General features: G+C 38.8%; 1 protein-coding gene across 1 annotated transcript in view; it reads right to left on the bottom strand.

Annotated features, from left to right (window-relative positions):
* The window catches only part of itfg1 (integrin alpha FG-GAP repeat containing 1), a 174,937-nt gene that overhangs the window by 29,779 nt on the left and 120,927 nt on the right, over positions 1-24,231 (bottom strand). The window contains exons 11-14 of the mRNA XM_079803686.1: positions 23,920-24,082; positions 22,695-22,800; positions 10,156-10,199; positions 1,841-1,919 (exon numbers count right to left, since the gene is read on the bottom strand). Coding sequence (XP_079659812.1) covers positions 1,841-1,919; positions 10,156-10,199; positions 22,695-22,800; positions 23,920-24,082 — 392 coding nt within the window. The remainder of the gene's footprint in view (positions 1-1,840; positions 1,920-10,155; positions 10,200-22,694; positions 22,801-23,919; positions 24,083-24,231) is intronic.

The raw sequence follows: 24,231 nt of genomic DNA, 5'->3' as shown, positions 1-24,231 counted from the left end.
TCAAAATTCTATTCGAATTTTGAATCTATTCATTGTATGCAATTGAAAATGTAACTAAAATAAAAAGTGTTTAATAGAAAACAAAAAACAAAAAAACAAGCCTGGCACACAGCAGGTGAAGCCAGAGATTAATACTGATTTTCATACTTAGACTATTAAGAAGGAAAGGCAACCAAACATCTCTGCTCATTGTATTCTGCTTCAGCAGGTGTACAAAAAGACAAATCAAGAACATTATTACTGTGACATTTACATTATAGACCAGTATGTCTGAATATACAATTTAACCCTTTTTTCAATATGAAACAATGATAATAGACATCATAAATGCTCTTTCTGCTTATAGAGGTGTCTTTTATCAGCTGAGAGGAAAGAACAAAGATAAAGAGGACAATGAGAGAGAGAGAGTTGAGATAGCAGAAATGTTTTCTGGTTAGTAAAGGATTACTCAATAAAAGAGGAAGAAAGGCTATAATTTCATTGGACAAAACTCAAAGGCAAGTTCAGAAACTCTGGTCTGGCCCTTAAAAGCAGAACATAATTCCATAAAAAAAAAAAAAAAAAAAAAGAAGATAGTTCCGTCTACAAGCACGGAGGACCAAAGTTCCCTAAAATCCATTATTTCCAGTTATCTGAGGATAATTTTTGTCCTTTTAGCCATTTAGTCATTTATCTTTGAAATAGCCCTGTCACATTCTGCTCTCTGCTCTGCCTGCTGACGATCTTCAGAACAGTCTACACACACACACGGACCACACACACACACACACACACACACACACACACACACACACACACACACACACACACACACACACACACACACACACACACACACACACACACACACACACACACACACACACACACACACACACACACACACACACACACACACACACACACACACACACACACACAGACCACACAGAAGATGCACAGCCCAGTGGAAGCAAACACACAGAACCAGAACATAAGAGAAACATTCATTTTGTTTATGTAATGCCTCCACTGAGAGCTCAAGGTCAGTGATGTATTTCAAAAGAGACTTCAGGAAAACAGTCATTGACACCAAAGTGAAGCAAGCTCTGTCTATGCCGTGAGGAATTTAAGCTTATCTACTCTTAGAAAGGTGGAACGAGGTCATTTGTTGCCCCGTCTCTGATCTTGAACTTGGCCAATCAGATATCCTTGAGGGCCAAAACAACATACGAGACACTCACATATAAAATACTAAACAATCAAGAAGCAAGACAACTCAACCGTCATACTGATGTGTGCTTTGTGGCAGAATATCTAGTTTGCTTTAAAGTTTGGTTAAATTTACTTAGATACAATAGACCTACAACAATAAAACTTGGTATGTTGTCTACAGAAACATTGTGTGACAATGGAGAGAAATGAATCAAAGATAATGTCTTAATGTCTTGTCATAATGCTGTAATTGAACTACTACATGACAGAAACTTGGCTCTGAATATAACAATTTATTTAAATGTAAATGTATATTAAAATACATTTTTACTTGAAAAAAGGGAAAAAAGGGAAGTTCTCCAAAGCAAAATGTGCGTCCTTCACACAATGTACCATACCAGAATGGATTCTTTAAATCAACAATAGAATAAAGTGTGGACAAGAAAATGCTTTTTATTGTTTTATTCAAAATATCCTAGTCTAGTTTAGTCTGATCCTTCAAAAGGTATTGAACTAGTCAAGACGGATGACTGCAGTAAGTTGAGGTTGACTTATCTTACCTCACTGAAGCAGAATATGCTGGGCAAAGAGATATGTGTGATGCCTTTCCCATCTAGTGTTAATCTTTTCTGAGCCGTGTACTCACCAGATGCGTTCTTTAGATAGCCGTTCGAGTCCACTGATGTGTACATGACATATGGGCCAGGCTGGTTCACACCGAAGGGCTGTGGGATGGATAGAAGCCATTAACAATAAATACAAACGCATACAAACAATTTGCAAATGGAATTATATTCATGAAACTACTTTTTAAGAAGCAAACAACAACCATCTCTAAAGGTGCAGTAATATTAGAGAAATTCTATAAAATTGTGCAGGCAAAACAGGTCCATTGTCTGCTGTCAACTTTTCAAACCAAGTAGCTTTCAATGTGTTGGATCCATGTGACCAACTTGAACCCGTTACAACATCTACTTGGGGAGATCTTTCGCCCTCACACAAAATTGAGTGGTAGAAATTACTGAATTTTGCCAATGAAAATTCACAGAACATTGGTAAATGTGACCGCATCTTAACTCTATGCTCCCCCAAGATGTTGAGACCATGCAGCAGCCCTAAAGAGAAGTGATTCAAACACATATAAGATCATATCAATAAGATTTTCCTAAGAAAGACTCATTGTAATTGCCTGAGGAGTTGTAAATATGACTTGTTTCCTGCAGAACGCTAAAAACCTGCACATTGGAGATATTCTGATGATATTAATCATAATTGGGATAACCCTGACTCCTTGTTTGTAAGTGTGTGTGTGTGTTTTCAGTTGAGTCCACACAGATCACCACAGGTTACACAGGCCCAGCTCCAGCCTCCTACAAATACTGAGGCACATGAGAGATGTATATCAACAGCCAGCAGTAACGCGTGGCCAGCACTGGCTCCGCGCCGGGGAGATGGGGCCGACCTGCTAACACGCCAGCTTCTCAATTATGGATACTTTTCTCTGTGCAGACAATAACCCTGGGAACTGCAAATGAACGGCACGCCAGGAACAAGTGGGCATACATTTTTAAACAGATGTATTTGTGAAGCATGATTATGGTTGGGGAGTGAAATGATTCCCTAGTTGTAAATTATGTTCCGCTGTAGCTGATGAATCCAGCCACTGGACAATGTTGACAGGAAATAAGACAATCCTGGAGCAGAAGCTCTCCGTCACCTAGTGCCAAACTGACATAAATGAGGGAGAGATGACCTGGCAGCATCAAATACAGATGAAAACTGTTCAGTCGAACACAACAGTGAGGGCAAAGTACACGGCCAGAGAATCTGACGTCAGTGAGACCTGAAGTCCCACACACTTCTTTGGACCTGAAAAACTACTCCATTGCCAACATCCAAGTTCAAGTTTGTTATGCCATAAGGAAATTTGGCGTGCAAATTATGGAAATCATTAATTCAGGCTGTATATACTAACTGTAGGGGGAAAAAAAACCTATGGAAGTCAATGAGGCCCATCGACTGGTTACACATATTCTTCAAAATATCTTCTTTTGTGTTCAGAAGAAGAAATTCATACAGGTTTGGAATAACTTGAGGGTGAGTAAATGATGTAAATGGGTGAACTATCCCTTTAATATTTTTGTGGAAACTGTGATAAATTTTTTTTAGGATTCCTTGATAAATAGCAAGTTTAAAAGAACCGCTTTTGTTTGAACTAAAAAATTATATTGTAACATTATAAATATCTATTTACTAACATTTTGGATCAATTTAGTGAATCCTTGCAGCATAAAAGTATACATTTTTATTCAATTTTTTTAAATAATTTTTAATAAAAGGATCTTCTGAAAAACTGACACCAACCTTTTGAACGGTAGTGCATCTCACAGTGTGACTGTATTTGCGACATTTTCTCGTAATATCAAATTGAATTTACTTTTCAATTTAAACCTCAAAAACAAGAAAATTCTAAATCTAAAGGTTGTTTGCAGCAGAGCTTACAGGGCACGTACTATTATCAAGATTTTCTTCCTGGAGAACTGAAGAAGCAAAGCTTAATCACACAGGAAGACAACATTTAACCCAGACATGAATGCCAAACATAATGTCTGCAAATTCAGAAGCCAGTTACAAAGCAAAAACTAACCTTCATTAAACTCTTCAGATTGGCTGAAGCATAGTAAACAACTGGAGAGCCTTGGGCTATAACAACCATACAAGGACAGGTGGATAACCCATGATCTCGCTGATGAAAAGACCAGACAGCAAGAGACAAAAGTTTAGACTGAGCAAGCCAGAGAACACAGAGAAACAATGTAAACGTGGGAAGATAAAGCATCAGAGGAAACAAAGTGATGCCTAAGACAGCAGAGAGGCGAGATACAGCTAAAAGGAGATAAACGAATACGTCACAAGAACTGGATGGGGAATAACAAACACCTCAGTGAGTGACTGCAACTGTGGGCCGAATATTTCAAAAAGACTTTAAACAAAGAACCCCCAAGGCATTTTTTTATGCAAGCAACACAAAAATGGCAAATATGTCATTGTATTTTCTCACCATTGTTTCTATGTCTCATTTTGAATGGGATTAAATAATTGTCATGCACCTGTTTCATGTTATCAACTATCGCTATACTGGTGGTTACAGTGAAGGATATTAGTTGGCTCGTTGGACCACTGGGTTGGACTGCATTCTCACCCGAAGGAAAAAACATTCCTTGAGGTGTTTTTTTCCTCGATTGTTTTGGTACAGTTGGTACATACACTAACGTTTTAAAGTTCAGGGTCAGTAATATTTTTTTTAAAGAAAATAATAATTTTATTAATCAAGGACAATAATAGTGACACTAATGACATTTATAATATTACCAAAGATTTCTTATTCAAAGAAATGCAGTTCAAATAAATGCTATTCTTTTCATCGAAGAATCCTGAAAGAAATATATTACTGTCACTATAAACATATCAAGCAGCACACCAATATTGAGCACCAAATCAGCATATCATAATGATTTCTGAAGGATCATGTGACACTGAAGACTGTAGGAATGGCTGGATATATATGATCCCTTCCTTACTGACCCCAACTTTTGAACAGTAGTGTATATGCCTACAGGAACCCCAACAAAGAGAGAAAATGCACCAGGTTATGAATCAAATAGTCCAAATAAACTAGGTATCAACAAGAACATGATCCTTTGGATCAAGTGAATAGTTTATAGTAAGCTGGTAGCAGATAAGCAAAAATTATTTCAAATGGCCTATTTCCCAGGAGGAGACAAAGTTTTAGGGAAAACTTTTTGCAATTCCACCTGATGCACAGAATTTGCACACTACCCTTTTAAAGCTGCAATGAAACGGGAATTGGCGAAATTATGCAGACTGTGACGGACAGATCGTTTAAGGCGAGACACGGTAGGTGATAACATTGTTTTTTCATGCAGTGGTCAATTTTGATATTATGGGCCAGTTTGCTCCCTTAACATGTAAGCTTTCATGTCAACATAAAAAAAATGTCGACATTACTCATAAGGTGCTTATTTCATTATATTTTGTCAGCTTTCGCCTTTAGATTTCTACCCGAAATCATCAAAAGTTATTCTAATACGAGCTCCCGTGCCGTCTCCATTCACCAAAACATGTCATGCCTGGTATCATTATAAAGCTCTCAGTCTCACACACAGCGCTGTCTAATCCAAATATGGGCAACCGCGAAAGTTTGCAGCCGAAAACCACATCTGATTGGTCGATGGTCGCTTCCTTGTGTATTCTCCGCCTGGGAGAAAATGCAGCCAACTCCGAATTCAGCTCTTAAACAGTCACAGAAAAGATCAAGTAGCAAGATGTAGTAAAAATAAAGTAAACAACAACAGATTAGATGATGAAACCCCGTCAGAAAAAGATTCAAATAGATATAGATGGACATACAATAAACAGGGACAGTTCTTTTGCAGTTTTTGTGACTGTTGTTGTGTGTTTGTTAAGGTAGTTCTCTTCAGCTTAAGGCTATTGCGATTAATCATTTATCAATTTCCATGTGTTTTGAATATTATACACTACTGATATTAATGAACTATATATATTTTGTTTGTAGGTTGGGGGTTTCATAGAAATGTATGCAATTATACAATATAAAACTTTAAAGGCCGTTTTCTCAAAATGATTTTTTTCTCACACTCAGAGTCAGATATATCCACTTCAGGAGCACCTACAAGCACCAACTCTTGCAATCTTATACTTAACTACATTCTGAAGGCTTTTACCGAGGGATTTGTTGATATATCATTCCTATCCTGAGTTATAGGTCCTTTTACTCCCCCCAAAAAATGGCAAAAATTGATTTTTTAAGGTTATTGTCAGTATTCTCTAATTTACTAAAGCACAAAATAAGATATCCAGAATCCCCTCTGTAAAAGCCCTCTCATCTAATATGTCAACAAATAGAACAAAGAATTTTAAACTTGGTCCTTTCCACTGTCCAGATTTTGTTTTTGGAAATGTATGCAAATGAGATGAGCGTATATTTAAGTATATTAGACCTCATTTGCATATTAAACCATTAATTTACACAAAACTTGTAATACATTTTTTTCTTATGTTTATGCCAGTAATAAACTGGATAAGTTTCAGAGTGATATCTTGTAATTTAAAAAAAAAATCCCAATTCATATGTAGTGTCTCACCTTAAGACAGGAAATCCAAACATTCGCCTATCATTCATTGATCTCAAGTATGTATTTTCACTTGAAACATGTACGTAGTAGCAACTTTACAAGACCGCTCGCACCAACGTTAACCTAGATAAATGTGCGCTATTATTAGGCGCATATCCAAGTGTTTGTGTGGAGAGGGCACTTACTGCATGACATAGTGTGATCCCTTGCATTTAACTTAAAATATTTTTCTTCATACAGATAAGAGCAATGCAAACTGTAAAGGGTCTACTTTTATTTCTGAAAACTCACAACAACAACAAAACATTGCTTTTGTAAAATAAAGAAAATCAGAAAGCACTTTCTGCTGTAATTGGAGGAGTCCTGCTGTAATTCAAAGAGATGTTGTTTTCACCAGAAGGTACGGTTATGACATTTTGATTAAACATTACAAGCTCGATGAATTGCTCACAATAAGATCTAAAACACACATTTAGAAAATATATGAACAGTGAATTTTCATTTTATGCTGACAGTAACCTACAGAATATGATTTACACTGGCTGTAAGCAGGCAGGGTGTTTAGCATGCAACACTGCAAAAATAGGACAAATGCAAAAAAGCTATGGTCCAGAACATAAGAATTCATCTGAACTATACCCTTCTACAACTAACCTCCCCGTTTCAGCATCTAAATATTAATTCAGCGTGGGACTTTATAACACGTATGTCAGAGGTCCAGCTGGAGCGAGACAGGAGTGCGGCCCATCTTAAAGAGCTCTTATTTAATCATAGAGCCCTCTACTACCCACTGGCCTCAGGGCAAACTGTCTGTACTCGGCATATCACGGAGTTAGAGAACACATGTGATGTCATTTGTGTGTGTTTGTGCAAGTCTAAAGAAGAGGATGAACGGCTGGGCAGAAAATATATTATCTCTTCATTACGAAGGATGACAGTTAATGAACAGAGGTCTCTGTGTGTGTATGTATGTGTCGCTCACGTATTAACAGAGTAATGAATTGCTTTGGGACCCTGCCAAGTGTACAGTGCTGCTCCAAAACACACACCCTAGTAACATCTTTTCCTGTCTAATAAACTCTATAGCTGTCTAAAATTGCTCCGTGTTTTATAAATTGTGTACTATATGTGGTGTCAGTCATTCTGTTGTTTGAATTAAAAGCAATTGATTTGTCTATATGTTCACCCATAGTGAATGTATAGCGTACAACTGATAAACATGCCAATGCTTACTTTCATTGACTCCTTTCCACTATCTGCATTATGTGGCATTCAGTATATACTGATAGTGATTAAGTTAACGAGTGAGTGATTTCAGACACAGCTAAAGCAGATCTTTTGGCATCAAATCTACAGATAATAAAGAAATGAGAAGAAGCGCGTAGAAAAACACAACAGACGGCAGGAAGGAAAGGGTAAAGAATGGACTGATAGAAGAGAGAAGGCCAGAAAAAAGAAAGAAGAAAAAGAAACAAAGTATAGAAGTGCTCACAGACAAATGGAGAGAGTGTAGAAGAGAGAGAGAGAAAGAGAGAGAAAACAAGAGTGAGAACATAAAAGCCTGTCTTCGCGTCAGAATGAGGACAGCTTCGTGACATACTTGTCCTCGACCTCAACAGCTAGTCAACAACGTTAGAAGAGCAAAGATAACATGATAGAACTTATAGACAATCACATTCAAGAAATACCTACATGCAGTGGTCGACATATATTGTTAACTTCGATTATTTGGCATTTTTCAATTATCACATAGGACAAAGTTTTCCTGTTTGGCAGTTTAATGCCTGATCAGTGATCATTTTATTTTGACAGTGTTGAACACTTGCTATATTGCAGTAAGTTGGTAAAGCATATTTTATATATTGATTCATTTTCAAAAAATATTATTTAAACATTTTTTCAATTGCTTTTATAAACACCAAGTAAAATATCAATTTTATTTTAAAAAAAAATGTTTTCACATCACAGGTTTAAATAAAATAGTGTGATTTAATGGGGAGCATGAGAGACGACTTTCAAAAAATCATAACGACCCCTAACTAAGACTAAACTGGGCCCCACTTTTATATTAGGTGGCCTTAAGTACTATGTACTTACATCAAAAAATAAGTACAATGTACTTACTGTGTTCAAATTGTATTGCAAAACACTTTTGCTGATATTGAGGTGGGATACGGGTAGGGTTAGGGACAGGTGAGGTGGTATGGGTAAGTTTAAGGTAAGGGTTAGGTGTAAGGGAATTGTCAACAGTGTAATTACAAATTTAACTACAGAAATTAATTACAGATGTAATTACATGCAGGTATTTTTAAAAATGTAAGTACAATGTAAAAACATGTATGTACACAATAAGTGCATTGTATCAAATGATTAATTACAATTAAAATTCAGTTCTATTCTTCGTCACCGTGCGATCATTACTGCAACTCTTTTGTAACAGTTGTGCTGCTTAATATTTTTGTGGAAACATGACACATATTTTCTTCAGGATTCTTTAATTAATAGAAGGTTCAAAATAATAGAAGTTATTTGAAATAGAAATCTTTTGTAACAAAAAACAAAAAACAACCCATACTGAGTCGGTAGTGTATATACACGATCAGGCATAACATTATGACCACCTTCCTAATATTGTGTTGGTCCCCCTTCTATCAAAACAGCCCTGACCCGTCGAGGCTTGGACTCCACTAGACCCCTGAAGGAGCGCTGTGGTATCTGGCACCAAGATGTTAGCAGCAGATCCTTTAAGTCCTGTAAGTGGCGAGGAGGGCCCTACATGGATCGGACTTGTTTGTTCAGCACATCCCACTGGATTGAGATCTGGGGAATTTGGAGGCCAAGTCAACACCTCAAACTTGTTGTTGTGCTCCTTAAACCATTCCTGAACCATTGTTGCTTTGTGGCAGGGCACATTATCCTGCTGAAAGAGGCCACAGCCATGGTCTGCAGTATGGGATGGCAGGATGGCAGGATCCAAGGTTTCCCAGCAGAACATTGCGCAAAGCATCACACTGCCTCCACCGGCATGCCTTCTTCCCATAGTGCATCCTGGTGCCATGTGTTCCCCAGGTAACTGACGCACATGCACCTGGCCATCCATGTGATGTAAAAGAAAACTTGATTCATCAGACCAGGCCACCTTCTTCCATTGCTCCATCAGTTCACCACTGTTCCTTCCTTGGACCACTTTTGATAGATCCTGACCACTGCAGACCGGGAACACACGAGAGCCCACAAGAGCTGCAGTTTTGGAGATGCTCTGACCCAGTCGTCTTGCCATCACAATTTGCCCCTTGTCAAACTCGCTCAAATCCTTACGCTTGCCAATTTTTCCTTTGAGGACAAAATGTTCACTTGCTGCCTAATATATCCCACCCACTAACAGGTGCCGTGATAAAGAGATAATCAGTGTTATTCATTTCACCTCATAATGTTATGCCCGATTGGTGTATATCAAACATCAGCCACTTTACTCTAAGATATCAGTCAACCACTAACTACCATATATGCCCAAGATTTCGCTTACTTTTATTACAATTCCTGTTTTGGAATAAAGTCTTACAGTGTCATAGGTTGTTGAAAGCATATTTAACTAAGAAAATTTAACAAAGAGAAATAATGAAAATGTATTTAATAGGCAAAATACATGCAAGAGAACATTGTGATTGAATTTGTTTGATTTCTTCTGGAATATGCAGAAACAGATTGCATGTTGGCCTGGTGATACTAAACACCACTCAGAGTTGTGTCTTTGCATGAGAGAGAAAAAAAGATTAGAACTCACCTTAACTTTTTCTGGACAGTCATTGGAGCAAAGGCCACTGAGCACTGCAGTGAGAAAGAGATAAAGACAGAGAAAGAGAATCAAAAGTTTGTCCAACATATCTGGCCCTCAGATAGGACAAGTTGATTGCAGTGTCCATATCAAATCCACTTCACAACACGGGCAATACTACATTTACCTTCACTCATTTCACACAATTTAACAGCAACTTTTCTACCGTAATCATCTTCAGCCAGGAATTATGCCTAGAGAAATTGAATTGGGCAAAATGTGCACTAAATTCCCACTAATGGTGTGAAATAAGAGCCAGACTTTCTGCTTCTCTTGAGGCCAAAATTGACTGTGCATTAGAGAACAGCGCGTATGAAAGGGAAAGTAAAAAATCATTAATTGCTCATTAGTGGCACACAAAGAACCATCTGTGTACTTGTGCATCTGTCTTTATCTAAACGCAGCATTAGATTTTTAAACTGGCAGTGGCAGGCAACACTATTTAAAGACGGTGAATTAGAAAGTTCATGATGGAAGACCACCAGCATAAATTATAAGGTTGAAAGTCTGTGTTGGAAAAACAAACAATGAAAATGTTTCAATCATAACTTGTCCTTTGGAAATTTCCAGATTTTCATATTTGGTCTGAAGGCAAATGTTCTGCATTAGTCATTAGGATTGTGAAATCAAATATGTGGCTTTTTTTCAAAGGGAATGTACTGAGGGGTGATAGAGAGGTGTGACAAAAGACTAAAATAATTTTTAATTCATGCCTGCTTGAAAGACAAGAACAGAGAGATTAAGCGCATCTTTTCTAGACCTCTATGAATGAGTGAACTTACAGGACAATATGACTGATACACCACTGTAATGTGTGATGGATAACATTTTACCACAGCACAGCTGCTAATAGGTAATGAAATAATTTGGGCAACTAAAAATTGGAGGTGTATTTCAGAAAGTTTACTGTGACAAATCTTTGTTTTCATGAAAAAAATATTGGAACACAAAATACTATATATTAAATGCATTTAAAAATGACGTTGTAGTGGACAGCACATTCCAGGGCCCAGTTTATGGCCGGGCCACTCTCTGTCCATAACAGTGGACAAAGGTTTGCTACATTTTGATTGGATCTTGGTAGACTGAGACAAACAAACTGTCCAACGCCATCAGATAAGATGCTATGACAACATCCAGACACCTCTTAGAGGCCAAAAAGACCAGGGGCCTCATTTATAAACGATGCGTACGCACAAAAGAAGGCGTACGCCACTCTCTACGCAATAATTGGTATTTATAAAAAGCAAACTTGACGGGAAAATGTGCGGTCCTTCACGCAAGCTCTGACCCAGGCGTACGCACAAAAACGGGTGAAATGAGAAATGGCGACACCGTCGGCAGATGGAAGAAACACGTGAAAGTGTGTGAAACTGTAGACCGTTGTGTAAAAGAAATGGCAATAAATAACTTAAAGACTTCACAAAGCAAGTATTGCAATTAACAGCCTACACGAACACCCGTTTGATCGATCTGCAGTGTAAAACAAACAAAATCAAACGAAAATTACAACAGAAATGCAAAAAAAAGTGAAATATTGGCATGTTTTGCAATTCATCCTCATAAATAATATGGTAAACAGAACGAAATAATTTACAAAACTGATATTCTCGTCAATGTGTCCGTCTGGCGGAGCAGATATAGATGCAATTATAGACAGATAGATAGATAATCAGGGAGATATATTGATAAATAGATAGGCTAGATGTATTAATTGTCCACTGGGGAAAGTTGTTTTCATAGTAAAAATTTCTTCATCAGCTACGGAATCATGGTATTCATGCAAATGCCTTTAGTTTGTTTTATTTTCGATAAAATAACATATGACGTATGTCTCAACCATTCAGAAAGCAGCAAGAAATTACATTTGCACTGAACTATTTCTCATTTCCACGTAGATAATAGGGATAGGGATTAATAGGGATTCCCCAATAATTGCCGCCAGTCTCTCATCAAGAGAGACAGTTCACCAAGTTCTGAGCCTCTGGTTAATCCAGAGAGACAACAAAAGATCCAAGGATCTGAGTCTCCAGCTTGTGAGGCAGCAACAGATACGACCACGTTCTGAGCCTCCAGCCTGTGAGGAAAGAGACATTAACAACCACTACGTTCAGAGTTTTTGTCCAGCGAGATGACAACAGCACGTCCCGAGTCTCCATGCCAGAGAGACCAAAGCGGATTGACCAAGTCCTGAGTGTCTGACCCACAGAGTCAGAAGACACACAGAGACATTTGCAACAAGGTTAAGCTCAGGAGAGCAAACCTTCACTTCGAGGTTCCTTCGTCTGCGTGTTCCAGATTAACTCCAAAAAATATTTTTCTCCTCTTTTCCACCTCGCCAACGATAATTTCTACTTCACATTGAGTGAAGTTACGTTTTTTTGATTTCCTCTCTGTATTTGCCATGATTTCGCAATCGATGAATATTAACTTGTGGGCGTTTCACGGACTATTTATGGGCAACTATGGGCGTGACATGAAGCCGCAAAAGCTGCGCTACATTTAGAATTGATTGTGATTTATTAAGGGAAAACTGCGTAGGATGTGCGTGCGCACGGTTTTATAAATCCGAATATTTCTGTGCGTACGCACGTCCTATGTTTCATCCGTACGCCACTTCTGACGCAAATCCTACGCAAAGTTTTATAAATGAGGCCCCAGCTCTTGTACCAAGCCCAGGAAGGACAAGACATCTCATTGGCCCAAATGCAGTACCTGCCCTTCACCCACATCTCTAGTGTCCTGGTCTATGACTGCCATAAAAATTCCACAGGACCTTAGCAGTACTGGGTGAAACAAAGACCACAATGATTCATCTAAATCCATTCATAACTATGTTTGGAAACCTTAAGACTGATGTAAACTACACACATCCATTTCATACTTATTCAGAGAAATAAGTATTCTCAGTGACATCTATTTGTAATGCAATATCGTACACAGAATCAGCTGTTAATGAAAAAATTAATGAACAGTTCAATCTTTTCCCATCATATTTGGTTTCTATTTGTTTAGAATATTGCCAAGGGTATTCTGATGGTGGTTTGGAAAGTAAGAAATGCATTGGTAAACTTTAAAGACACTTTAAAGACTTCTAACTGTGTACAGTATGCAAATGAGTTCCACAGGAGAAAGGAGGGTGAGTTTCACTGTGGACCCCCTCTGATGCCAGCAGCCAATCGCAACACTGGAATGGAGAAGCGCCAAATTGCGATCTCCTCCTTTTCGGAAAAGGATAAAGGTACCCTTTCAACAGACACACCTTGTTCTGAGTCTGTCCAGCAAGGATGAGACTGTAACAGTTCACCAAGTTCTGAATTTCTCCTTGAGAGAGATTGTGACAGAGCAACAAGTTCTGAGTCTCCCCAGCAAGGATGAGACTGTAACAGTTCACCAAGTTCTGAGCCTCTGGTTAATCCAGAGAGACAACAAAAGATCCGAGGATCTGAGTCTCCAGCTTGTGAGGCAGCAACAGATACGACCACGTTCTGAGCCTCCAGCCTGTGAGGAAAGAGACATTAACAACCACTACGTTCAGAGTTTTAGTCCAGCGAGATGACAACAGCACGTCCCGAGTCTCCATGCCAGAGAGACCAAAGCGGATTGACCAAGTCCTGAGTGTCTGACCCACAGAGTCAGAAGACACACAGAGACATTTGCAACAAGGTTAAGCTCAGGAGAGCAAACCTTCACTTCGAGGTTCTTTCGTCTGCGTGTTCCAGATTAAGGACCTTCTTCACCTACTTCAGGGCCTCATCTGCGTGTTCCAGATTTTAGGACCCTTTGGTGCTCCAGGAGATCAGCATCCCACAGATCTTCGTGTTCAAGACTGTTGAAACGGATTCCAGCTCCTTTCACACTGCATTTGTCACCCAGCACAACCAGTGGATGAAGTCACCTCCATCGGACTGCTTACTCAAACACGTGGAACGTAAATATCACTTAACCAAACCTCTTTCCAGAAACCTTGGCATTGTTGTATATTATCAGTATATGATTTTCTAATTTACATTAGAGGTAATTTAACTGATGCTAGTTAATAACAAATAATCTTCCGTTCTTCACCTTAGTTTCAGAGAAACAACAGTTTATCTTTCCATAAGATAACGCAACTCTTCCATAGCCACACTCAACTTAATCACATGTATTTTATGCACTTTATTCCTTTATCATTCATTGTATTCATTTAGTAGTTGTGTTAGTTATTCTTGTTTATCTTTTGTTAATAAAATCTATTTTATTACAATTGTGTCTTACTTGTGCTGGTAATACAGAAAAGGCTCTACAAGTTAGAAATCTCACCAATCTTTCAGATAAATCAGCTGACCAACTCTCCCCACTTTACATTCAATCTAAAATGATTGAACAGCCTCCCGTTTGGAGTGTTCTCATAGAGCCAAGGTAAAATACCTTGACTAGTGTCCCAAACTAAGAGAGGGGGAAGGTGGTCATCTGATGTACTCATAACCACACCTTAAGTGACGTGTGATCCAAAAATCACAACGTCATCGGTGACATGAGTACCAATCACTACCTTACTTAACGTCCTTGGATGGACGAAGGTAAAATCACTACATAATTGGCGTCCCTTGTTTGGGCCCAAAAGTGAAATTATTACAACGTTTTCTATTACGTTGATTTTCAGTTTTTGCATTTTTTGAACCCTTGATTCGGCAAATATTTTATTATATTATAGTAGATGTTCTTCCAGTGCCAGAAAGAATATTTTTCATAGAAGTGCGAAATAGACTTTTGCATTTTTAGGCTACCATAAGTAAATTTCAAATCATATACACTACCTTTCAAAAAGTTTAAAATGTTTTTTAAAATAACTCTCTTATGCTCACCAAGGCTGCATTTTATTTGAAAATAAAATACAGCAAAAATCAGCATACTGTGAACCATTTAAAAAAAAATGTTTTTATTATAAGTTTATAAATTTATTCCTGTGATGACAAAGCAGAATTTTCAGCAGCCATTACTCCAGTCTTCAGTGTCACGTGATCCTTCAGAAATCATTCTATTTTGCTTTATTTTGATGGTCCCTTTAACACATTCTGTTGACTTTAAGTAACGTTGCACCTACATTATCATCATCATCAATGTTGAAAATAGTTGCGCTCCTTTATATTTTTGTGTAAAATGTGAGTTTTTTTTTTAAGGATTCTTTGATAAATGGAAATTTAAAGGAAACAGATTTTTTTTGTAACAATGTAAGGGCCTGTTAACATCTGGTCACTTCATGTGTTTTAACTGATCGCTATCTGATTTGTTAAAACTGTTCCATTTACACTTGGCCACATAAATGTCTATCCGCATAATGAATATAAATCCGGTCTTCAATTCCCATGCTATACTTTCTGAAGAGATACTCAGAAACTCTGCGGCTGGTCATATCTGTGACGATGCTTGCTGCAGTAGCGCTGTCATATCTGGCTACTGGGAGCTGTTATAACATTTTAACACCATTTTTTTTTACCATTTTAGCCGGAGTAAAATTTACATATGATGCTTCAACAACCAGATGCATTTACACTTGTCCAGTTTCGTTTGCAATGCGTCTCAAACCACCTCCTGAAGTGGTCTGAGTGATTGAATTTAAATCAGTCTCGATACACCAGATCTTTTAATGATCAGATTGCAATCCAACTAGAGAAAATGCATTAAGTGACCAGGGCAAAACAGGCCCTATAAGTCTTTGCTGTCACTTTTGATCAATGTAATGCATCCTTGAATTAAAAGTATTAAAGGGTTAGTTCGCCCAAATTACTCACCCTCATGTTGTTCCAAACCCGTTTATCTTCGGAACACAAATGAAGAAATTTTTGATGAAATCCGAGAACTCTCTGACCCCTCCATAGACAGCAATTTAATTAACACTTTCAAGACCCAGATAGGTAGTAAAGATATCGTTAAAATAGTCTATGTAACTCCAGTGCTTCAATCTTCATTTTATGAAGCAACAAGAATACTTTTTGTGCGCAAAAAAACTAACAAAAATCACGACTTCGCATCAACAGCGTAAGAGTCTGACACAGGCTAGAAGAAATAGTTGAATAAAGTCATTATTTTTGTGGAGTTTTTTGCACAAAAAAAGTATTATCGTTGCTTCATTAAATTAAGGTTGAACCACTGGAAGCACACGGACTATTTTAACGTTGTTGTCTTTCCCAACTTTCTGGGTCTGAAAGTGGTAACTACATTGCTGTCTATGGAGGGGTCAGAGGTTTCATCAAAAATATTTTAATTTGTGTTCCGAAGATGAACGAATGTCTTATGGGTTTGGAACAACATGTGGGTAAGTAATCAATGACAGAATTTTCAATTTTCTAACCCTTCAATTTCTTTAAAGGGGCCATGAAATGGAAAATCAAAATTATATAATCGATATAAGAGGTTACTCTACAATAAAACAAATACTGCAAGTTCATACCTCAAAGCTACCTCCCCAGTTTAAAATATGAATTTTTGTTTTCCACTCTTCTGAAATGCCATCATTTGAAATGCCCCATTCGTGAGACCACAATTTTCCTCTATACGGAACCCAAACGTGCAAATGTAAATCAAGGAGGTGCGATCTTAACAACTCATGTGTGTCTATCAATTACCAGAGCGATACATATTTAAAAAATCTACGGCAGAGCCAAGTTTGTCCTCCGAAGCATCTTGAGCATCAAAACACACGTGCACAGGGGGGTGGCCTGGTGGCTAGAGCCACCGCTTCTCTGACGTTCCACAACAAACCAACCCCCGCTGCCGAGCGTGATTCGACCAAGCCATCTCTCATCTTCATCATCGATCTGCCCTTTTTTTTTGGTTCGGGCCACTGCTCCTCAGAATGTCTGTGCACTGCCCCCACTGTGGAAGAGGGCATGGATATGCTGCAAAAATTTGACAATCACAGCGAATAACCTCCAAATAAAAATCTTACTGACCCCAAACTTTTGAACAGTGGTGTACCTTCAGGGGGCCCTGCAGAAACTAAGCAGCTGCCATCGAGACGAACGGGAATGCTATCAGATAGCTTTCTCCAGGTATCATGGACTTTCTTGTTGCAGACATCCTGGTGGCCTGAAGCTGTCATATACGTTTTAAATCTAGTGTTTGTAGTGCTTGTGAATGCATGACTAATATTGAACACTAGTTTGAAAATACAAACTGACATGCCTGCACACGCATGCTAACAGATAAGGAAACATGCACACATAGTGGAAATGTCTCTATCAATGACAAGTTACCAGCAGGGCTTGTGCAATGAGCTGAAGCATGATATGCACGGTCATGACACGCTCTCACCGTGTACGCGTGTGTGTGAGCATGCTGTGCAGTGCCCACCTAAGAGTACAGCATAAAACCATTAAAAGACGGAAGGTTTAGCACTGAATACATCTAAACATTTATGATGTGCTTAATCCCAATGAAATGCCATTTTGTGAACTCATTGCATGTATAATGCGCTTGTTTACTGCCAGGGCTTAGCCTGAGCCTTCATATAAAGATAAGACTCGACATTCGTCTCAATTCCTCCCGCAGGCTCCATTTGGAGATCGTGGAAAACTCTCTAATACAAAGAAATGTAAATAATCACACAGCAACAGCGCTGTCATCAGACATCTATGATAAACTGAGGGGAAATATAAAGCGGTAAAGTGGACATTCAAAAAAACAATTCAATAAAAAACGTGTGATGGTTCATTCATCATGATGGCATCTTGATAAATTTATAAGGTTACGTGAACAATTTCCCAGGCTGAACGTCCTTTCCCAGGACATCTGACTTGATTCTGTTTCAGCTTCAACTTTATTTTTGCTTGTAGTGACAAAAGAAACGGATCCAAATTGTCTTGCACTTTGTTGTTCCCAGGACATCGGGAGATTCTGCGGAATGGATCTGCCGGGAGTTTGCAGTAACAATGGAATAGCTGTGATGTGATGGCTGTGAAATTGGACATGAGGCCTGCTGTTCTGTTCTGCACTGGTAAACCAGATGCCACCGACACTCTAAGTGACTGTGTCTCATGTCATTCATAACAGCTGCCCCACACAGACGCTCACACATCATTACACCATCAGAGATGGTGGTGCACTACTTCATAAAGCTGGAACAAAACCTGTCACTCTTAATCTAGTCCATGAAAGTGGTGATCAGGTGGTTTCAAAGTTGTGAGATCACAGCCCGGAGTCATGAGATTACGTCTATTACCTTACCTTAACCCAGCAGCAGCGAAGACAGATTTATGATTGGCTCTCAGTCTCGGCTGAGGTCAGGCAGTGATTACAGTAACAAGCAGCACTCTCAGTCCCTCATCACCTAATCATTCCATCTCAATGAAGAGAAAAAACGAACAAAAAAACAACCTATATCACCGCACACTTAAAGCTGCACAACTATCCTAGTATAATACGCTAAGACATCTAGAAGTAAACCATCATATCACCAAAAAGTGTAAATAATGTGGCTCTGTTTATTTGAACAGCCAGATACAGCAACACTGGCTAACCTATGCCATGAGTTAGTGAGTTAACTAATGGTATGAGATGGCTGGATACACACATAGACCTGCATAACGATAAATAGACAGATATAGTAGATAGATCTAGATACAGAGTCTGAAGTGTTACACCTTTCACTGTCCCTTCCTTATAATTCAGTGTCTCTCTCTAATATCTCGGTCTAATAAGACCAAACAATAACCAAAAAACAGGACTGAACAGAACAAGTGGCAAATCATTCATAAAATTCAATCCGAATGAGTGACAGACAAATGCCTCCCTTTATGTACATAACGTGTACAGAGTGACAGATTGCAGAGGCGAGGAAGGAGCGTGCACTGGACTGAACAAAGTGTGCAGATGTTCCTCATTGCAGCTCATCTGCATTCTAATAAATGAACAGGAATGCAATCAGCTGCCATAGTTCTCCCTCTCTGCCTATAGCCAACACACACTTACTCATCCACACACACATCACAAACACACACTCCAACTACCGCCTGTGTGCGTTTAGAGCATGCAATCACAGAAAATTACAGCACCTGGCCTCTCCCCTCCTCTTGTACTCTCCTGCTACCCATTCACTGCTCATTTGGACTTCTTTTTGTGTCTATTGAGCTGTAGCTCAGAGGAGAGGTATAAATATGTGTGTATGAGCATTTATGACAGTGAGGAAAATAAAGGGGCAAAGTGGGTGTTTTACACATGGCAAAAGATAAAAAGCCTTCAGATAGTGGGATGTAAATGTAGAGCGGGCAAAAAAAAAGTAAGGCATGAACATATCACACGTCTATGATAAGGCTCGGATTCTTTTCATGTCCCGTTTCAGATTTATGTGAAAACACACATGGCCTTGAGGACTTGGCAGTATCGAACGGAGCTACATTTTTATTTACTCCTCTGAGGACAAAATAACTGAGGGTTTCCCCGGCAATGTGTAAACCGCTGGGTACTGAGAGAGGGAAAGTTAATTGCATTAGGACACAGCTTACATACCCACAATCCCTCTAGAGGACAACAACGAGGCAAGTTGATATAATGCAGTGGTGTACATCCCCTGCCTTGCCTAAGTGGACGGTGCTAGGTGATGTGGGTCTCAGGAACTTTCTAGTCTTTCATCAGTAACGGGATACCCCAAAAATTGTCCCACTATTTTGATACTCTTTTTGATACTGCTATGGATATGTACCTGTAGTACAGAATCGTTCACAAACTGCACATGCAATAAAGAACTGCTTTATCTGTGACAAACTGACAGATATTTGAAAATATTACAATAGATTGTAGATAAATATCCACCTCCTCCAGCACTCTTTTTGTTTTCTGACTTATCCAGTTACGCCGCTGCAAATTATTCAATGTTTGAGTAAACGGTCCGATTTAATAAAACTGAATCGTGAACAATTTTAGTAGGGCTGTAATCTCCCAGTCGATTAGTCGATTATTAGTTGATACGTTCTGGCTCGACCAAAATTCTGATTGGTCGATTTTTTGCCGCGTTCATTTCATCAGTTTTGCCGCGTTCATTTCATCAGGTGGAAAGCACTAATTGCTAATGGGGGTGTTTTCAGAGCACCCCTGTTTCACAGGTAACAGACTGTCTTCAGAACACCCCCATTGTTTTCACTTCTTTTGGATTAGCCCAACCAACTGGCGAAGAGAAGTCTCTCGCTGGTCCTTTGTGTTTCATTCCCCGCTGGCTCAAACGCACGCCCATAGCGGTAAACTTGAGGAACGCCCATCAACATACACATGAGGGGAAGCGTCACAACACCGCGCTAAGTTGATCTGTACTGTCAGTTTTGCCGCGTTCATTTCATCAGTTTTGCCGCGCCGCGTTCATTTCATCAGGTGGAAAGCACTAATTGCTAATGGGGGTGTTTTCAGAGCACCCCTGTTTCACAGGTAACAGACTGTCTTCAGAACACCCCCATTGTTTCCACTTCTTTTGGAGTAGCCCAACCCACTGGAGAAGAGAGACAGATTGAAGAAGGCTATTTTTCTTGTATATTATTTATTTAATTGTGAGAGCGTTTTTTCTGCTCTTGATCTGGCTTGTTTAATAAATATTCCTTTTTTATTAAAGTGGACGTGCCTTTTGTGTTTAAGAGTAAAAGCTTTAAGTTAATAGTCTATTCGTGTCTCAGCCGCGAAGCTGAGCTCAGCTCCAGATGTTTTTTTACGGTCTATGGTTGAACGTCACAGAGCGGCTGATACTGTCTGTCAGTTATTATAATACATATGACAAAAACAATTATCTAAATTATGTTGCATATTCCTCAAAAGTTCTTGAGATGATATATCTAGTTGACAACATATAGTACTATATTCTCGGAAGTCATAGGCTATGATATTGAGCAGGTGCATGCGATGCAACGCTGTCAGAGCCGTCAGACTTTAGTCGATTTTTAGTCGAAAATGTCAGGACTTCAGTCGACCAAGATTTTCTTTGGTTGATTACAGCCCTAAATTTTAGGCATTTTTACAAACCTGTTATAGTTATAGTGAATCTCTAATATTAGGCATAGATTTTTCTGTAATATTTTACTGGGACTCATACCCCAATAAAAAGGGTCTAGCAACAAAGCCCTAAATATAGAAGCCCTAAATATAGATGTTCACTTTTGTATTAATATGGGGGATAAGTGAACGTCTATATTTTAGGCTGCAGAATGGCCATTACATGTTTCAGTTTGATGAGTCATTTGAATTAAAATGCATCTCAGAGCAAATTAGCACACATGAACATATGGGCTAAGACGGTTTCTTTTGACATTCATGTGAAATTCAAACTCTAACCTAGTGCTTTTAAATACAGCAATATTTCTACAGCTTGAACATAGTTGCCTGATGTATTTAAGCATCTGTGGCCTGTCTCAGATGTGCTGAGGATATAAAGAGCTAATATATATAACATTAAATTGATCAAAAGTGACAGTAAAGACAGTTACGTTGTTACAAAAGAAAAAGAAAAAAAATATGAAACTGTTTTCAATATTGATAATAATAAGAAATGTTTCTTGAGCAGCATAAGATAATGATTTCTGAAGGATTATGTTACACTGAAGACTAAAGTAATGATGCTGAAAATTCAGCTTTGCCATCACAGGAATAAATTACATTGAAATATAGCATTTAAAATTGTAATTACATTATTCCACAAAATTACGGTTTTCACTGTATTGTTGATCAAATAAATGCACCCTTGATTCGCATAAGAGACTTCGCTCAAAAACATAAAAAATAATCTTTCTGACCCCAAACTTTTGAACGGTAGTGTAGCTTCCATTTCACAGCAACAGACTGTCGAAAAGACACAAACCATATCTGTGTGGAATGGAGTAAAGTATATTAGACAGGCTGAAGGTAGAGGAGTGCAGGAGCGGGGAAGTCATGAGTCTGCCATTATTCACAGGGAAACTGTATAAAACTACAGACTCATAAAAGCAGCTTTATTATGGAGGAGAGTCTATTTGTATAAAACACAACATTTATATTGTATATAAACAAATTTCATTTCTCACTCACACACACAAGTGGCTATTTGATTTGAAAGGGGCACAAGCATCTTGGGAGCACTTTGTCACTGTAGTAAACTACCCAGAGTGCCTCTCTCTTCAGAGGCAGATATTTTAGCTTACAGCAGTCTCATTAAACAGCACATCTACAGGAAAGAGAGAAACAGAGCACGCTAATAAGCAAGAGGAGGGGAGATTTAGAGACTCTGGGTCAGTCTCATCCCTGTTTTAATCTGACACTGATAGAATGATCCTCACATGCTGTTACACTGAGGAAGCTAATCTGTGCGCTTGAGCTAGAGGAGATCTCTTCTTTTCGTTTAATTAAAACGCAGAAGGCAGGATTAAATGGCATCATGGCTGCTTTCTAGTGGACACATTTGGCTCGGGAAATGTCAGCTCTCCAAATGTCAGCACCCGGAAGCTCTACCGCCGCTACGGTGGCCAGGCTGGGTAAACGGCACATCTCATACTCACCGATCACTTTCACGAAATACGCGTCGGCCTCATAGTTGTTCTTCAAAGCGTGGATGACGAGGTCTTCCTTTTCCCCCTTGCTGAGCACGATCATATCTAATATACCCTGCAAATGAGAAATCAGAAACAATGTATCGAGCCCATTGAATCTCTCCTGTCTGATGAACACTCATATCCTTAATGGACTCCAGCAAGCTATTACACTTCTTATCAGCCCCTCTCTGCAGTCTATTGGTCTCACTCTTAGGAACATGGTTGCACAAGGGGCTCCTATACAGATAGCATCGTAATACTGTGCTAATGATGACTAGCTCAAATGCTAACCGAATGAGACATGCGTGTTCTGTTTGTTTAATGAGCCTTTAGCTCCATTAGTTATGTAAGCATGAGGGAATTAGAGGTAATTGACTATATTATGATTACGATGGGTAGAAGTTTGCGATACAGATGAAGAGAAGGGTCGAGGGAGGGAAGGGGTGAATCATATGCACACACATAGATGCCCGAGGCCCATCTGGAGCAGTGAGATGTTTCACTTCTTTAGGTGACCACAAAGAACCACACAAAGAAATGCAGACACTCATACAGGCAAACACACAACATTTCTTAAGCAGAAAAACATGAGAAAGGCAAAAAATCCTAATGGTCCATTAAAAAAATTAAAAATAATCTTTGATTCTTTTTATTTGGGGTGAAATGTGACCTGGACATTTCTGTGAGATTAACAATTACTGTGTGCAGGTACTTAACCAGACATATTCATGTGTGTGTCTTGTGTAGAATGAACAGTCCAATTCAATGACTCTGATCAAAGGACACTTAGCATCAATAATCTATAACAAGCCTTGAGCATCAGTGAAACACACACAGATCAAGGGAGGAGACATAAACTGCCCTCAGGGAAGCGCCGCTTGGACTACTAAGAACAGAAAATAAAAGGGTGAAGACCCCAAACCATAAGCACACTCAATTCTGATCAACATAAACATTTGGGAAAAAAAGAGGAGGCAGGGAGCGAAAGGACAGTCGATTTACACAGTCTATTTACATTTTGTAGTATTTTCGTCATTTTCATTAGTTATTTTTTTATTGTTCATTTTTCAACTAATATGCATATTTAATTTTATCTCAATGTATGCTTTCTATCAATTAATTAAAACTATTTTTAATAGTTTTAGTTAGCAACAATAACAACAACACTGCCGCCTATTTACATCAGACTCACTACAGAGACTGCTACGCTATTGGATGACAGGGTGTTAAGCATCAGAGACTGGGGTTTGTTGGAAATGTAGAGTGTGTAGTTCTCTACTCTCAATGTCAAAAGAGGAGAGAGCCTGGGCCACACCACTGGGGCAACATTACAGTCAGAGTAAATCAGATAATGACTAAAGCCCAGTATAATGCGGGTCACAGAGACATCAACGAGATGAAGAAAGAGTGATCGGGGACAGAGAAAGGGAGGGAGATTAAAGCAGCGGCAGGGTTTTAATTAAAACGCCAAAAGCAAGGGGAAAAGGCCAACACTTACGTCCTC

This window comes from Gobio gobio (assembly GCF_949357685.1).
Source record: "Gobio gobio genome assembly, chromosome: 2".
Lineage (NCBI taxonomy): Eukaryota > Metazoa > Chordata > Actinopteri > Cypriniformes > Gobionidae > Gobio > Gobio gobio.
The sequence above is the reverse complement of the archived record's forward strand: the minus strand, read 5'-3'. Positions and strand labels throughout refer to the sequence as shown.